This window comes from Narcine bancroftii, chromosome 3, assembly GCF_036971445.1.
Source record: "Narcine bancroftii isolate sNarBan1 chromosome 3, sNarBan1.hap1, whole genome shotgun sequence".
In the NCBI taxonomy this organism is placed as follows: Eukaryota; Metazoa; Chordata; class Chondrichthyes; order Torpediniformes; family Narcinidae; genus Narcine; species Narcine bancroftii.
Window position 1 is genome coordinate 159,597,513 of NC_091471.1, and position 18,729 is coordinate 159,616,241.

Genomic DNA, 18,729 nt, shown 5'->3' on the forward strand with positions numbered 1-18,729 from the left:
CAGGACTACATTTACGACCTTCAAATCCTCCTGAACTATGCCAGAGTCTATTGATTCCTAGAAAATCATTTCCAAAGCCTCCACAATCTCCAAAGCCACCTCCATCAGAACCCGTGGGTGCACCTCATCTGATCCAGGAGATTTATCTATCTTTAGTCCATTCATTTTACTAATCACTATCTCCCTAATCATCCTGACTGTATTTAATTATATTCCCTGAGACCTCTGACTATCAAGTATATTGCTATTGTCTTCTGCAATGAAGATTGACACATCATCCCACACCATCTTTTGCAAATGGAGAATGAGCATCAAAATACATTGGTAGGTTAATCGGGCAGCACAGGTTTCAGTAGCCAGAATGGATTTCTCCCCTGCTATATTGTTAAAAAGAATAAGTAATTTTGCAAGTATTAGATGGGCTAAAGGGCTTATTTCTGTGCTACAGTCCAATGGTTCTAGTTTATTATTGAGGTCTTTAATAATATTGTTTCGTCCTAATTAGGTTACATTTCATTGAATTCATTCTACAACTTCTGTGATCTCAGAGCTGTGTTAAATTGGGGATATTCAAAGATCAGATGATTTTTATGGAATCATTTGAGAAATTATGTCCATCAAAGAAGATTGAACAAGCAGGTGTAACCTTTGACTCTCTGACTCTTATACGTTGTTATTCATGGGGGTCAGTGGTGATGGACAGGAGAGATCTCTGTGCAGTACAAAACCATGCTGGAGAAACTCAGCAGGCCATGCTGCATCCATAGGAAAGAAAGGGCAACCAGCATTTCAGGCCTGGGGCCCTTCGTAACGAATGAACTTGGTCCCAATGGGGAATTGCACAATGCCTGAATGGAGGCTGGATAAACACGGGAAAGAAGGCTTTGTCTTTTGGTGTGGGTGATGAAAGATGAGAAGAACATGGTCCAGGAAAATGTTGAGACCAAAGGCCAAAAAATCCAGATGTGACCAGATTTAATAGTAAAGTGAGGCACGGTTAGCGCGAAGCTATTCTAATGCCAGCGATCTGGGTCTTAATCCGCCGCTCTCTGTACTTTCTCCCTGTATCTCTTTGGGTTTCCTCCAGGTGCTCAAGTTTCCTCCCACCTTTCAAAACAAGGGGGTTGTAGGTTAATTGGTGTATTTAGGGCACGGGCTCATGGGCTGGAAGGGCCTGTTACTGTGCTGTATGTCTAAATTTTAAAAAATAGTTTTGATTTTTGCCTTGGTTGCCCTCTAGTGTTCAAATTTAATGGACAACTTTGGGAACATCAAATTTCTGTTTGGGAGAAAGACTAATAAAGAAGAGGTAGACCTGTCACTTGATTCCTTTTCCTCTGCAATAGCATTGACGCTTGAGAAAGACAACAACTTGTGATAAAGGTCATACTATTCCGATCCTTCAGTTGAACAGATAGATATACACGGGCAAACATGCTGAAGAAAGATGACAGTGAGTAAAGGTTTTGGAAGCACATTTCAAGCGCAAATAGAAAATGCTAAAAATATGTATTCACTTTTTAAATGTAGTGAATTATACTTATCCAAAGTTGGTTATTAGCAACTTCACTGTGTGCAGAATTACAGTTGGTGCATCAGTCTCTTTTGTATCAAGTAGAATCAAATGAACTTGAGCCAAACTTGGGCTTGTGTATGACCAACGAGGCTCCAGTGGCTGGAAAACAAACCTGCATTGTTCCCACTGATCGTAATTCTGATGTCATTGTTTGTCCATAGGATCTTTGCATCTAGCTGAAAACAGGAAGGATTATCAGCTATTGTGTATTAATTGAGGAGGATATACATAGTATTTACACTCTGAACTCTGACTGTATTTATAGTATTCTTGTCTCCAAGTCAAAAGGTTGCAGGACCAAATCCTGTTCTGTGAGGTCCTGAGTATAAAATTGGACATTGCCACTCCAGTGAGGTATGGAAAGACTTTGTGGAGGTGACATTAAATAAAGGCCCTCGGTAGCAAGCCATGGGTTTATTTTAATGTACTAGTGACTCAGTGAACTGGACAATGTTAATTTCACAACTAACATAACCAATATCTAACGGAGTGAAACATGAAAGTCTACACATGCTATGATTTAATTTAAAAAAAACCACAAAAATGCTGGAGGAACTCAGCAGGTCTCACGGCATCCATGTTTCTGGTCTGAGCCCTTTATCAAGGTATGTTTCAGGCCTATATCTTTACCTTCTTTGGACATTGTAAGACGTGCCGAGTTCCTCCAGATATCAGATTTTTTGCTTCAGATTTATTCTGTAAAATATGCTTGTTGGCTACATTGTGGCCAAGAGCATTGAGGTTAAGTCAGCATCACAGAAGAGGTAAAAGGCGCAGATTCTTGATATGGAATGTATATTGTAGGCTTGTACAATAAGAACAATAAACCAAGGAAATAACTTTAAGAATAATGATGTGACAGATGGTGTTGTCTCCGTTCAAAGCTCTGGGGGCGGGGGGAAGGGGGCTCAAAGTATCGAGCAGTATTGACTTGAGCAAAATAGAGATGTGATTAATAACTATTGACTTTCAAGATCAGTTATCACCAGCTTTGGAATATACATGACTGCCACATGTCTGGAAATTTCAAACCCGCAGGTGTGAATGGGTACTACTCAGTTGACTTGCTGGAAAACGTGAACAAATTAATTTTAATATTCACTACAGCCTCTGGCTCTCAGAACCCCCAGAAAGGATGAGGAAGAAATAATCCTACTCATTAGATCAACTGGAAAAGTGAGCAAAGGAAATTTAATTCTGGCAAATGCAAAGTGAGGCATATTGGCATTTTAAACCAGAGCAAGACTTGCAGAATAAATGATAGAGCCCTGGGTAGGGTTGTAGAACAGGGAGGCCCAAGTTAGTCTAGGCCTTCATTAGACAGGCCATTGAATACTAGTTGGGATCTCATGACAGCTGTAAAGGGCATCTATGAAACTACGCCTGGAATATTGTGTCTAGAATTAGTTGTTATACCATAGGAAGGATATCGTTAAGGTGGAGAGGATACAGAAAATATTTACAAGGATGATGATGGGATTGGAGGGCTTGAGATGTTGAGCTGGGACTGTTTTCTTCAGAGCAAATAAGGCTGACAGATGATTTTATAGGGGAAGAGCAAATCTGTAGAGAGCAGTCAGCTGCAGAAAATGCAAGGTTATGATAGCAGGGGACTTAAATTTTCCACATTGACTGGGGCTCTCATACTGTAAAAGGGCTGGATGGCTTGGAGTTTGTCAAATGTGTTCAGGGAAGTTTTCTAACTTCCAACTAGAGGGAAGGCAATACTAGATCTCTTATTAGGATACAAGACCGGACAGGTGACAGAGGTGTGTGTAGGGGAACATTTTAGGTCCAGAGATCATAATGCCATTAGTTTTAAGTGAATTGTGGGGAAGGATAGGTCTGGGCCTCAGGTAGAGATTCTAAATTGGAGAGAGGCTAATTTTGATGAAATGAGAAAGGATCTAGAATGCGTGGATTGGGATGAGTTGTTTTTGGCCAAGGATGTGCGAGCTCAGTGGAGGACCTTTAAAGGTGCAATTTTGAGAGTTGTCTGTTCCTGTCAGGATTAAAGGCAAGGTTAGCAGGCATAGGGAACCCTTGGTTTTTGAGGGATATTGGAGTTCTGGTTCTGAAGAAGAGAGGTGTATAGCAGGTATAGGTAACATGGAGCAAATGAGTTCAAAAAATGCGAGAAAAACCTTGAGATAAATCAGGAAGGTTAAAAAAGACATGAGATTGCTTTGGCAGACAATGTGAAGGAAAATCCTAAGGGTTTCTACAAGTGTATTAAGAGCAATAGGATAGTAAGGGACAAAATTAGTCACCTTGAAGATCAGAGTGGGCACCTTTGTATGGAACCAAAAGAGGTGGGGAGATCTTAAATGATTTTTTCATGTATTCACTCAGGCACAGAGTCATGGGAAGTAAGGAAAACAAGCATTAAGGTCATGGAACCTATACAGATTAAAGAGGAGGAAGTGCCTGCTGTCTTAAAGCAAGTAAGGATGGATAAATTCCCAGGGCCTGATAAGATATTCCCTTGGGTCTTGAGGGAGGAGAGTACAGAAATTGCAGGGGCTCTGGAAGAAATATTTAAAATGTCCTTAGCCACTAGTGTGGAGGATTTGAAGGTAGCTCACGTTGTTTTGTTTAAAAAAGGCTCCAAAAGTAACCCTGGAAATGATAGGCTGGTAGGAGGTAAATTATTGGATGGTATTCTAAAATATTAGATAGCCATGTTTCTGGCTATCCAATTAATTGTATATGTGGGTGATAGGTTGTGTTTAACCAATCTTAATGAATTTTTCAAGTAGGTTACCAGGAAATTTGATGAAGTCAAGGCTATGGATGTTGTTTACCTAGACTTTAGTAAGGCCTTTTACAAGGTCCCACATGGGATGTTAGGAAAGTTCAGATGCTGGGTATTCGTGGTGAAGTAGTGAACTGGATTTGACAGTGGCTGGACAGGAGAAGCCAGAGAGTAGTGGTAGATGATTGCTTCTCAGACTGGAGGCTTGTGACTAGTGGTGTACCTCAGGGTTGGTGCTGGGACTATTGTTGTTTGCCATCTATATCAGTGATCTGGATGATGTGGTAAATTGGATCAGCAAGTTTGCAGATGACACTAAGATTGGAGGTGGTGTGGACAGGGAAGAGGTTTTCAAAGCTTGCAGAGGGATCTGGACCAGCTGGAAAAATGGCAGATAGAATTTAATGCAGACAAGTGTGAGGTGTTGCATTTGGAAGGACAAACCAAGAAAGGATGTACACAGTGAATGGTGAGCAAGTGCGGTAGAATAGAGGGATCTGGGAATATAAATACTTAATTCCATAAATACTTTACCATAATACACTGGTGAAGCCAAATTTGTGTGCAGTTTTGTCCACCTAACTACAGGAAAGATATCAGCAATATAGAAAGAGGGCAGAGATTTACTAGGCTGTTGTTGCCCAGACCTCAAGAACTGAGTTGCAGGGAAAGGTTAAACAGGTTAGGACTTTATTCCCTGGAGTGTGGAAGAATGAAGAGAGATTTAATAGAGAGAGTTAAAATTATGAGGGGGAAAGACCAGAGTAAATGTAGATAGGCTTTTTCGACTGAGGGTAGACGAGGTACAAACCAGAGGACATGGGTTAAGAGTAAAAAGGGGAATGTGAGGGGGAACTTTTTAACACACAGAAAGCAGTGGGGGTGTGAAACAAGCTGCCAGCTGAAGTGGTAAATGTGGGCTCAATTTTAACAATTAAGAATTTGGAAAGGTACATGGATGGGAGAGCTATGGACTGGGAACAGGTCAGTGGTTCTAGACAACAAAAAAAAATTGGTTCTGCACAGACTAGGACTGAAGGGGCCTGTTTCTATGTTGTGTTCTTTGTTTCTAAGAGGGGCAATGATACAGTGGATAGTTGCAATGTTTTCCCTAGAGTAGGGGAGTTCAAACGAGAGGGCTTAAGGTGATGGGGACACACGTTAAAGAGAACCCGAGGAGCAAGTTTTTCCACACAGAGGTATATGGAACAAATTGCTGCAATAAGTGGTAGAGGTGGGTACAATTCCAAGGTAAAAAAAGACATTTAGAGAGGTATGTGGACAGAAAAGGTTTAGAGGCAACTGGAATTGGTCAGGATGGCGTGGATAAGTTCCAGCAAAGGTCCTGTTTCTGTGAAATAAAAAAGTAACTAGTAAAGTAATCCATGCTGTTGCCCCTCAGATCGTTTGTCTTGAAAATGGTTATGTGTTTCCAAGGTTTTAAGGTTTACAACTAGCAATTTTATTTTCAATTAAGTTTACATGTATAAAAATGCAATATGTTGTGTAATATAAAGCTAGTGCAGTAGTCTGGTGCTGAAATAGGAGAGCACACAAGGTGTTAAGGGGTGTACATTTTCACTAGAAGACTGTAGATGTTCCTCCCTGCAGAACTTTGCTAACTAAATAAAATTTTGGACATTAAGGAAATCAAATGATGTGATGGGCTGGGTCAGTGGTATGGAATGAAACATAATCTTGGAGAATTGCAAATTCCTATTGTACGATTATCTGTTACAATGTTTAAGCCCAAGGGTGGATGAGACTTGGAAACTTTTTCCACATTTTTTGAAGACATTAACAGGTCTCTGGCTGATCAGAAAATCATCCATTTCAAAATGGAAAATAGGGCAACTAATGTATTACTTAAAATAAAACCTGGAAATAGATCAGAGAGGAGCTGACTTTCATCAATATTCAAAACTGAGATAATCAGTTCCTTGGTCATTGCAGAGGTGTAACGGTTAGCAAACCTTGGGTGCTAACTGGGTGAACTTCACTGTGACCACGTGGGGTTTTCTGAAGTGTTCCATTTTTCTTTGCATGTCCTAAAGATAAGCTGAGTGAGGTTGTGGCTACCACATCAAGAGACCATTTACAGAAGAATGGGAGGAGATTTAATGGGAGGTGATCGATCTTGGTGGATGGTGATCTTTCCATGCTGTATAACTCTAATATTCAATTCTCACTGATAAAATACACTGGGCTGGATGAAACGTTTTCATTTAACCAATGGCTACAATTTATTTAAAACCACTGTAATTATGAAAATGCTCAAGACTTTGACAGCTGTGATTTTTCTTAAATTCCTTTAACATAAGAGATTTATTTTAAATACTTAGTGAAAGATGATTGTTACTGGAAAAATGTTTGTAGAGCAATTCAAATGCATTCTTCATGGACCATTACCTGATACAATTAGCATTGCTTTATAAAATCTACAGATGGTGGGATAGAGTTGGAGGTCTTTGTGTACTGAGAGCCACTTGCCGATAATGAATCAGGCTGACATACAACCAGCCAGGTAAAATAGTCTCAAGTAGGAATGTTTTCCTGTTAACAGATTACCAAATATCCTAGCCCCAAAATTCTGACATGCCTTTTACCTGTTATTAACCACTCTTAAAATAATTTTTTTCAAAATTGCACTGACAACTTAATTCAATGGTGAAATATTTGCTAGAGCATCACAAGAACTGCATATGGAAACAGTGAGAAGCTGGAAAGACTCAGCAGGTCAGGCAGCATCCATGGAGAGAAATGAGGGTATCAACTCAAAATATTAACTGACTACTTATGGATGCTGTGTCCCTCCAGCTACTCATTGTTTGCAAAACAAAAAGTTGATTAATACTTTTGATAGATTTTTTAAAAAAAATTACCTGCTGACCGATTCATCATAGAAATGTGAAAGTAATTGATTAAACCCTTCTCTGAAAATACTCGAGTTTATACTACATGTCTCTAATTTTAATTTACAAGCTATTGAAAGCATTAATAATGCTATTTCAATGTATTGCACACCATTTTGCTGTACTCACTGCAATGTTTCAATCCATTTGTGTGCCAGTTTCTGGAAACAATATTTTCCACATAGGGCAAGGGTCAGCAAATAAATTGTAAGTGAAAATGGGAGTAAATTTCCTATTGTTGCAGTAGACTTTGTTTCCACAGGTACAATTTATTTAATATGACCTGGTCCTGGGGTAGGAGAGAAATGAGCTCAAGAAGGGATGAGGTAAACAATCACCTTCCTTTCATTAGTGGCCAATTTGAAAAGCCAAATGGTTTCTGTCATGAATCAATTTGGGGAGGTTCACTTGGTTAAAGGCACTGTACACTCAATTATGTATCCTAGGACAAAGTGACCTGATGCTTGGGGAGAGAGAAAGGAATTTGTATTGTATTTCAAATCATCTGAAGAGGGGGCTTGGTGCAGGTGCACAGCCCCAGTTCAACTGGGAGTATTGGCACCACCATTTTTTGAGTGCTCAAACAAGTTCTGCTATTGTTGGCACAATCTTCCATTCATGACATAAACGGTAGGTTGAGATGCTGCTGAGGGTGGAAAAGGCTGCTCATGCCATTTCTGTGCATTCAATCTTCTGAACGTTCAAAACAATTAATCATCTCAACTTGGCATGTGAAGAAATGAAAGCTGCAATAAAGGGGCATGTGTCAGCCTGAAGATGACCTGTTTAAATCAAAACTCCCTACTGCAATCCAACACACTTGCCAGGTGAGATGGACATGCAGGTGGGAAATATGATAGAGTGCAAGGAGTTCAGACAAAGTCCTCCCAATATATAGCTATTCAGAAGTGAAATTCATAATCAAACTCCACTCTTAAAACAACACAGACAGTTGGGAATTTGATAATTAATTTATTAATTCTAGGTACCATGATTTTACACCATTAACAGCCAACATTTGGTTTCCTGGGAAGACTGATGAAGCATACTAGTTTTCTAATTTTTTTCACTTTTAGTAGTATTAAGAATGGAGAAAGCTTCAACATCTGAATCAAAAGGAAAACCCAGGTTTAATTTCTGCATCCTGCATTGTTCCCTAGTCAGTAGCATTATATCACGATCTGTGACAGGTGTGCAATTTTTCCTCTAAACATTGTCACTTCTATTTTACTACAACATGCAAGTTTTACCACATTGTCTCAGGCAACAAGGGACAACAAGTGAACATGGAAGGACAACTGGCTACTTTTTTTCCCTTTTAAAAACCACAGCTTATGGCTGACGTACTTGGTCCCAGTTTATAATTTGTCACGACTGGACCAATCTAATGCATGCACAAGAAGTGAGAAGCAGGGGTGCTGCAGGAGCAGTTCACAGCAGACGGAGGTGACCCAGTGACAAGACGCTGAAGGACAGGCAAGTAGGGAACAAATCTCAGCTTTCTATAACCAGTCTTTGCTCCGTCACTAGTGCCTGTTGGGCTACAAGTTTATTCTCATGACGACGAAGCTTTGACACAATCTCTTTGAATGGCATATCCTGTGCTTCCTTCCTAAGTTGTTCTGAAAGAAAAAAAAACAAATGTCCTCATTTATAGTCAATTTTGCATATTCGTAATCTTGTATTTAAGGATCAACATCTGACGTCTGGTTGAGGCAAGCTTATGGGTATCACAATAACGTCAGTGTTAGCGGCTCCAGAATATTCTCAACTTTCACTGAATGAACCATAGAACATTACAGCACAGAACCAGACCCCTTCTTGTCTATGCTGAACCATTCTTTTTGACTAGACCCAGTGACCTGCACCCAGTCCAAAGCCCTCCTTACCTCTCCTATCCATGTACCTGTCCAAAATGAATCAAAACATTACCACATGATCAGGTATGCACTCTGTCACGGGAAAGGAAGCAGATAAGTATCACTGCTGCTTATGGGGATTGTCGAGAGCAGGTTTTAAATGAGGAATTTCTTCAGAAGACCAAGGAAGCCACAACGGGAGCACTGGCTGAAGTAGATGACCCCTGCAAGTTTTACATCAAAGAGACTGGGAGATGGTTTCGTTGAGCACCTTTGATCTGTCCACTGCAACAACAGGGATCTCCCAGTGGCCAACTGTTTTAATCCCACATTGACATATCTATTTATGGCCTGCCAAACTGAGGCTATGCTCAAATTGGAGGACCAACACCCAATATTCTCTCTGGGGACAACAGAACCAATCAGCATTAACTGACTTCCTGCTTCCACTAATCCCCCTTTTCTCTAGCTCCCCACCCCTTCCCTTCCCCCTCATTAAAAGTTACACCCTCCCCTTTCACTTAGTTTTTTCTTCTATCCTCTTGCCTGTTAGTCCCTTCCTCTCCAAACTTTTTATACATGTGGCTGCCTGCTTTTTGCTGATATCTTGATGGAGGGCTCAGGCCTGAAATGGTGGTTACTCTATTTCCTGTAGATGCTCTGTGACCTGCTGAGTTTCTCCATCACTTTTGTGCAATGCACTACAATCACAGCATCTGTAGACTCTCCTGTTTAATACCAGTATTTAATTGCCTGAATTGTCCCTGTAAGGTAGTGATTACCTGCCTTTTTGAACTGCTGAAGTTCACAGCACTGTTATGGAGGGAGTTCCAGGATTTTAGTGGAGATGGTACGGTGATATATTTGGATGCCAGGATGTGTGCGGCTTGGAGAGCAACTTCCACCATGTTATGGTGTTTTTGTCTCCCTTGTCCTTCGAGGTGATGAGTTTGGAAGATGCTGCCCAAAGGAGCCTTGGTGAGTTACTGCAGTGTGCATCCTGCAGTTGCTTCTTGGTGGTGGAGTGAGTGGATGCTCTATTCTGTATGGTGTTATTTTTACATATTGTTGGGCTTGTACATGAAGCTCTCTTCACTCCTCAGTACTTCCCTTGGTCCCATCATTCATTGGTTATAGGTAGTAGGCAGGAAAGTGGAGTAGATGCCAAAGCTTAATCAGCTATGATTTTATTGAATGGCAGAACAGGCTCAAGACAGCAAGTGAATGCTTGTCAACATCACTCAATAACATTGAGAATGAAACTGCTTGAAACATAATTATAAGCTTAAGCAATGAACCATGATATAAGCAATCAAAATATTCAACTAATGTTATATCTCTGCAACAATTTTCACCTTTCTTCAGTCATATCACAGAAACATTATAGATAGGTCAACATTTCTTTTTCTTTGGCTTGGCTTCGCGGACGAAGATTTATGGAGGGGGTAAATGTCCACGTCAGCTGCAGGCTCGTTTGTGGCTGACAAGTCCGATGCGGGACAGGCAGACACGGTTGCAGGGGAAAATTGGTTGGTTGGGGTTGGGTGTTGGGTTTTTCCTCCTTTGCCTTTTGTCAGTGAGGTGGGCTCTGCGGTCTTCTTCAAAGGAGGCTGCTGCCTGCCGAACTGTGAGGCGCCAAGATGCACGGTTTGAGGTCAACATTTACAGCAGGGGAAAATACCAATATAGGAAAATAAACAGAATGCAGAGAATTCCAGAAGAATAAAAAACATCTGAGCTTTGGTATACTAAATATTGCAAAGGTACATGGGGATGCAAAACTAGAGATCTTAGCATCCCAACATGCACCACTGATATCTTATAAAATGAACTAAAAATGGCAGTAATCTTGTCATATGTAAACATTATTGCCGCAGTTGGAAGATTTCATTTCATTTAGATATTCAGCCCTTTCAACTCACGAGACTGTGCTGCCCAAATACACCCAGACTAATAACAATTAAAAAATGCAAAAACTAATTGTACACAAGCTATCTAATTCTCTGGATGGATCAGCAATAATGTGTCACTCAAATTTGCTTCTAATAACCTTGTATGTAATGACTTGCAGATAAAAATCAGCAAAAAAGCAATCCTTCTGTGTGCTGTCATGTTTTTAAACTCCAAACGGTGCTATAAATGATGAGGGTTGATCTTTGTACAGTGCAAAGGTATCATTACTTGGGAACCAGATTAAAAAGAGGCACTAAATCCAACCTTTTAATATAGATCTTTAGAGATACTCTCACAACCCTTTAATTTTACCGGGATATTGTAATTCCACTGCGTGAGTGTCAGACAGACTAATTCTGCCACGACCAAATCAATGACATTCATGTTATCCTTTTACCCACCCTCTTAATTTTTAGCTGCTTCGATGATTGATGTGCTATAAATATTTGACACTCCATTGACATCTGACCAATCGAAAATTGGATTGTACGACAAGTAAATTATAGCTCTGTGTGAAAATCAGCCGAGCCTGTTATTAGTTTAGCTTGAATAGATACTGCATCAAGAACAAGATATATTATTAACATATCTGATACAATGGCCCACTATCTATATAGATATGCAGCTGATATTAATTATTAATTGTTCTGTAGGTGGGCCAGGAGGAGGCAGTTAATATTGTGAGCAGTTCTGGTTTCAAAGAAAGAAAGAAAATGCTGGAAACAATCAGCAATCTGTGGAAAGTGAAACAGTTAAGGTTTCTGTCCTGGGTTGCAAAGGTTGGGGGGGGGGGGGGAGGGGAGATAGGATGGATTTTACGGGAATATTTCTGAAAGGGTGAGACCTGATGACTTAATGTGACATTTATTATCAGATAAAGCTTTTTTGTGTGTGTAATATGTTGCTCATGCTCTGCAGATCAGACAATGCAAATGAGGAGCCAAAATGATCGCAGCTCTGATATGAACAGAGAGCAAGGTACATAAAGGTGGAGAATTTGATAATAAATTCTGAAGGTGCAATGTGCCCAGATGAAAGATGGTGCCATTTCTCAATCCTATGTTGGGCCCCACTGCATCAGTACAGGAGGCCACTGACAAGAGTCTAAATTGGAGTGGGATAGTGAATTAAAATGGGGGATAACTGAAAACTTGGATCCACTCCAGCGGATTGAACACAGATATTCCACAAAGCGATCATCTGTTCTGGGTTTTGTTTCATAGTTCGAGTTTAAGTGAGCATGCACTTCTGAAGGGGGAAAGCACAGGTTAAGGCAGATGTCCTGGGAACCCATGAACATTTTATTGCTCTCATACCATTCTTCAAGACTAAAGTAGAAATTTATGGGGTACCTCCAATGAAATGCTTAGTGCAGCGGTAAGCTCTGGTATGAAGAGCTGTAAATGCACAGTATATAAGGCATAATTTTCAGACACGTCCATGTATTTCACAAAAAAAACTTATGTTCATCAGCCACTTACCTGATCCCATTATAGTACAAATCATTATCAATGAGTTGTACTTAATTTCAGGAGCACTGATATCATCAGAAAGCAATTTGTGTAAAATTTGCACAAGTTTAGCATTCGCTAGATCCTGCTCAGCTATACCTAGTTGGGGAAATCAAAGTCAAAACTTGGCATGAGATCAAAATGTTCTTTTAAATCATAAAGCACTTTCATTAGAAACTAATCAAGCTGCACAAGCACAACAAATCCTTAGCTTAACATCTTATTCAAAACATGCTAATCATACAAGCCTCTTATTCTCTCTGAATCACTGTAGTTTTGTTTGGCCAAAACTTTCAATTTCAAAAGGTGCTGCAATCTGAGATTTGCACATCTGACCATAATATGAAAGCAAAATGAGAGAAGAAGTCAAGACTAAACTGGAAGTCTTAAATCCCAAAAAACAAACTGCATAATTACTGAACCATGGAGAATCAAAGAAAAAAAAATCCACAAATCCACTTTTCAAAAATCCAGGAAACATTTGGACCAAACTTAATTTGTTCATGCTTTTGAAAAAAAGGTTTAAAAAAAAGAGGATTTTTACAGTAATGAATGATAAAAAGAACATGTAAATTTGTAAGAGAAAATCAACAGACAATATTTGTAAATTTATTAACTTAATTCATGCAGTAGAAGGAAATAAAGCTCCAACAGTAGCGGTGGCTTTAGACGCAGAGAAGGCCTTTGACAGAGTAGAATGGAATTATTTATTCAAAGTACTACAAAAATTCAGTTTACCAGAGAAATATATTAATTGGATTAAAGCATTATATAAGGGGCCATTGGCGAAAGTGACAGTAAATGGATATATATCAAAACAATTTAAATTAAGCAGATCAACAAGGCAGGGATGCCCACTATCGCCCTTATTGTTCACGTTAGCCATAGAACCACTAGCAGAACTGATAAGAACAGAAAATAAAATAAAAGGGATAAAAATAAAAGACAAGGAATATAAAATCAGTTTATTTGCAGATGACGTTATAGTATACTTAACAGAACCAGAAATATCAATAAAAGAATTACATAAGAAATTGAAGGAATATGGAGAAGTGTCGGGATATAAGATTAACGCAAATAAAAGTGAAGCAATGCCAATGAATAATGCGGATTTCTCAAAATTTAAGAAAGAATCACCATTCAGATGGCAAATGCAAGCACCTAGGTATACAAATAAATAAAAACCTCGGCCATCTATATAAACTCAATTATTATCCACTAATGAAAAAATTACAGGACGACTTAGAGCATTGGAAAGACTTACCACTAACACTAATAGGAAGGATAAACTGTATTAAAATGAACATTTTCCCAAGGATACAATACCTATTTCAGGCATTGCCAATACACTTGACGGAGAAATTCTTCAAGGAGTTAAAGAAAATAATAAGGAAATTTTTATGGAAAGGGGGGAAAACGAGGATAGCACTAGATAAATTAACAGAATGGTATAAACAAGGAGGCTTACAACTGCCAAACTTTAAAAATTATTATAGAGCTGCACAATTAAGATACCCATCAGATTTTATCAAACAAGGGAAAAGCCAGATTGGACTAGATTAGAACTAGATAAAATAGGGGAGAAGATACCCGAACTTATATTATATAAATGGGATGAAAAATTGGTACAACGTAGGAATTCTCCAGTATTACATCATCTGCTCAATATTTGGAAGAAGATTCATGTAGAAAGGAATAAAACCAATTACCAACTACCAAAACTAATACTGACGCAAAATCAGCTAATCCCTTTTACAATAGATAACCTTTCCTTTAGAGAATGGGAGAAAAAAGGGATCAAAAGAATAGAAAATTGCTTTTCAGGAAATAAATTATTATCCTTTGAACAAATGAAGGATAAATATAATATAACACATGATACAGTGTTGGCATACTACCAACTGAAATCCTACTTGAAGGACAAATTGGGAAGCAGTCTGAGGTTACCAGAGGGAAGTAATTTTGAATATGTGATTACAGACACAATGATAATCAAAAAATTTATAACAAACATGTATATTAAACTACAAGAAAAGGAGAACGAGGAAACAAATAGTAAAACTAAACAAAAATGGGAACAAGATCTAAACATAAAGATAAAGAAGGAAACATGGGAGAAGTTATGCTCAGGAACTATGAGAAATACAATAAATACGAAGTTACATATGATACAATATAACTGGATACACAGGCTATATATTACACCTCAAAAGTTAAATAAATGGGACCCAACAGTATCTGACAGATGTTTTCGCTGTAAAAAGGAAATGGGAATAACAATTCATGCAATCTGGACATGTGAGAAAATGAAAAAATTTTGGGAAGATCTAAACCAGATATTAAATAAAATCACAAAAAGTAATATACCAAAAAACCCAGAGATCTTCCTCCTAAGTAACATAAAAAAACAAAGAATTTGGACTTGATTTGGATGGTGCACAAAAAATATTTGTTAGGATAGCCCGAGCTGTAGCAAAAAAATGTATTATGTCAGCCTGGAAATTAGAAGATAACTTGAGAATACAACAATGGTATATAGAAATGAATAAATGTATTCCATTAGAAAAAATAACAATTTAAGAAATAATATTACAATATTTGAACAAATATGGGAGCCATACATGAAACACAATAATAGAGAAAACCTACCGGGGACATCTACCACCTAAAATGACAGAAGGAGAAGGGAATGAAAAGAATTGACTCAGTGGAAATACTTGTTTGTTTTTATTGAGTGACAACATTGTTTGACGGGTTTAATGTATCTTAGATTCTGAACTTTAAATGAATGGGAGGGGAGGTAGGGAGGGTGAGATGGGAAGAGGGGGGGAGAAAACGACACTGTATATATTTGAAAAGGAAAATGTATGTATCTTGATCAATGTGGTTTATAGTGTGAAAAAAAAAAATTTGCAAGAGAAAATGATGGAATGTAAGTGATGCTGTGCAAATGGATTCACAAATTCTTTTAATGGGGAATAAAGGCTTAGCAGAGATGTTTAACATGCATTTGACTTGCATTTTGTTGCAAAAGAAAATATATTTGTGAAATAGTAGCAACCAAATTTATAGAAAATTTACAATAAAGAAGCCCATTTCCCATTGAGTCAAGAATTTTACAGCATGAAAACTACCCCTTTGGTCCAACTTATTCATGCCAACCAAGTTGCCTATCTAAGTTAACCCCATTTATCTGTGTTTAGCCCATAATCCTCTAAACTTTTCCCAGTCATGCACCTGTCCAAATGGCTTTTAAATGCTGTAATTGTTGTACCTGCCCCTACCATTTCCTCTGGGAGCTCCTTCCACAAGTCTACCATTCTGTGTGTGGAAACATTCAGGTGCTCCTCCCCTCCCCTTCAATCTGTGCCATCTAGTTTTTGATAAAATAGTCAGTCTTTTTCACAGGGTCAGGGAATCTATGTTCCTCAAGATTTTATAAACCTCTATAAAGGTCACCTCTTGGCCTCCACGACTGGGAAAGTCCTAGCCAATCCAGCTTCTTGTTATAACTCAAGCCTGCCAGTCTCTGTAACATGCTTGGGAATGTTTTCTTTACCCTTTCCAGCTTATTGCACCTTTCCTATAGCTGAGTGATCAGAATTACACACAATACTCAAAATGGGGTCTCACTAACATCTTGTACCAGGTTATCACAGGCCACTGTGGTCCACAATAGGGAAATTACTGGAAATGAATTCTGAGGCCAATTAATTTACACTTGGAAATACAAAATTAATCAAAGATAGATATCATGACTTTGTTAAAGCAAAGTTCTGATTGTCCAATTTGATTAAACTTTCAAAGAGGTAAGGTATATTCATCAAGACCCTCAACATGTTTTCGCATGGGTAACTGATCCGAAAGATTTGACCATTGTATTTAAGGGTAATTGGATAGAAAATTGGTTTGATAACAGAAAGCTGAGGGTCAACATATTTTGGTTTTGGAAACCTGTGACAATTGTTGTAATGGAAGGATTGGTGCTGGGATCCTTGGCGTTTGTTATATTCTTTAATGATTTGGTGGTAGGTTTATGCATAACATGAAAATTGTTTTGGTTATTGATAGAGTAGGTCTCTAGCAGCATCACAAAGTTGATTAGTTAAGTGGACAGAAAATTGGCATTTAAGTGTGAGTGCCACACTTTGTTAGAAAATGAAGACATATTGAGTGAATGGCAAGATTAGGAGGAAGAACAGAGGAATTTTGGGTTTAAATGTCCGAGGATGGCTGAAGGTAGCAGCACAGGTAGATAAAGTGACTAAGAATCCATAAAGTACAGTTATATACTATGCGGCAGCTAATAAAGGCAAAACATCCTCTTCCCTCTAGATGTGATGCAGGGTCTTGACCCAAAACATGAACTTGCACTTTTGCCTCCATCAATGCTGACTTACCCACTGAGCTCTTCCTTTATTCTGCTTTTTTAAAAATGTCACTAGGATATTTCAAGGGATGGAGTGTTTCAGTTACGTGGTGAGGCAGTGTTTGTTTTTCCTGGAGTGAAGGAGGCTAAGGGAACACCTGATTGATGTATACTGTTATGGGAGAAAATGGAAAGAATTACTAGTAAGAAACTGTTCCTTTGGCATAGTTATCCAAAACCAGAGAGGATGGGTTTGAAGGAAGGTTTAGAGGGGACTCGGTGTTTTTTTTCCACACAGTTAGTATCTGAAACATACAACCCAAGGGTGAGGTTAAGGTTAAGTGTCCAGGCCCAGTGTTGGAAAAGTGAGATGAATTTAGATGAGTACTTGATGGCTGGCATGAACATGGTGGGCAAAAGGACTTGGTTCTGCGTGATATAACTCAACAACAATGATAAGGGCCTTGATGAGATATCTGAAATGCTGTGCAAATTTCGGACAATTGGCTTAGAGATACTGCAATTAAATCTTACTAGAAAGAATCCTGGGATAAGATTATGGTCTTATGAAAGAGTACAGCAAGCAAGACAAATTTTACTTCTATTTTAAAAGAACGAGGTAATCTAATTTAAACATTTGTTAAAAAGTAGACAATGGGAGGATGCTTCCCTTGTTAATGGAAGTGAGTTGAGCGTCTCAGAATAATGGCTAACACTTAAATATGAGGAGAAATGTCTTCTTTTGAAAAAAATTATAATCTTTAGAAATTCTGGGTGCACAATGTTCCTATTGCGGTGACTTTGCATATTATTTGTAAGTGCATTAATTTTTCAAAAGGGTGAGGTGAGAAAACAACTACAGAATCTATATACCTACAATAGTAAAGATTAAAAAAAACAACATGGAATATTGCTCACCAGTATAAGCAATCACTTTCCCCACATTGCATGTTACCGCACTTTCAAAGCTGTCAGAGAAGCATCTCACTGGGATATCTTCAGAGCACGGGCATGTTTAATGACTACTACAATTGTAATTATCTGAAGACATTTTATGGGGGTGCTCCGTTAGTTGAAAAAAAACAATTTTTGCTCCTTTTCTCATACACTGGAAAATTTAAATAATTTCTAAATCAATGCCCAGACCTGCACTTTTCAAAATATCAGGCCAAGCAAAATTAATGTTCTTTTCACTTCTCTAATGTTTACTGAACAAGAAAATGGTTGGCATAAGCAGTTAGTGCAATGCTATTACAGCACCAGTGACCCAGGTTCAAGTCTGGTGCTATCTGTAAGGAGTTTGCACATTCTCCCCGTGTTTACATTGATTTCCTTCAGGTGCTCAGATTTCCTCCTACCCTTCAAAATGTACAGGGGTTGTCGGTTAATTGGGGTATTTGGGCAGCATGGGCTTGTGCGCCAGAAGGGCCTGTAACTGTGCTGTATGCTGTACTTCTAATTTTAAAAAATGAGACAACCGCAGAGTCACAAGATAAATATAAAAAGATAAGAAATAGGAGCAGGAATCAGTCCATTGATCCTGCTCTGTCATTCAATAAGGTCATGGTGGATCTAGCTGTGGAGTCAGGTCCCTTACCTTCCTCCTCTTCATAATCCTTAATTATCCTACTACTCAAAAATCTGTGTCTTAAATACGTTTAGTGAGGCAACCTCAACTGCATCTCGAGCAGATAGTTCCATAGGTTGGAGGAAGAAGCTGAATATCACAATAAAAGTGAAGGACGGTATAGCAAAGAGTGGGCTGAGTCTGAATGGTAAGGCTTTAGTGAGAAC

The 18,729-nt window shown here is 38.7% G+C and overlaps 1 protein-coding gene across 9 annotated transcripts in view; it reads right to left on the reverse strand.

Moving 5' to 3' along the window:
• Positions 1–8,195: 8,195 nt before the first annotated feature.
• Positions 8,196–18,729, reverse strand: part of rap1gds1 (RAP1, GTP-GDP dissociation stimulator 1) — a 105,277-nt gene continuing 94,743 nt past the window's right edge. For 5 of the 9 annotated variants that reach the window (XM_069925656.1, XM_069925652.1, XM_069925650.1 and 2 more), the window contains 2 exons: positions 12,537–12,665; positions 10,261–10,727 (listed from right to left, as the gene is read on the reverse strand). In XM_069925656.1, the coding sequence (XP_069781757.1) occupies positions 10,561–10,727; positions 12,537–12,665 (296 nt within the window). In that variant the 3' untranslated portion in view covers positions 10,261–10,560. Of the gene's footprint in view, positions 8,866–10,260; positions 10,728–12,536; positions 12,666–18,729 lie in introns of those variants that run through there. The other 4 variants (XM_069925657.1, XM_069925651.1, XM_069925659.1 and 1 more) reach the window with 2 other exon arrangements.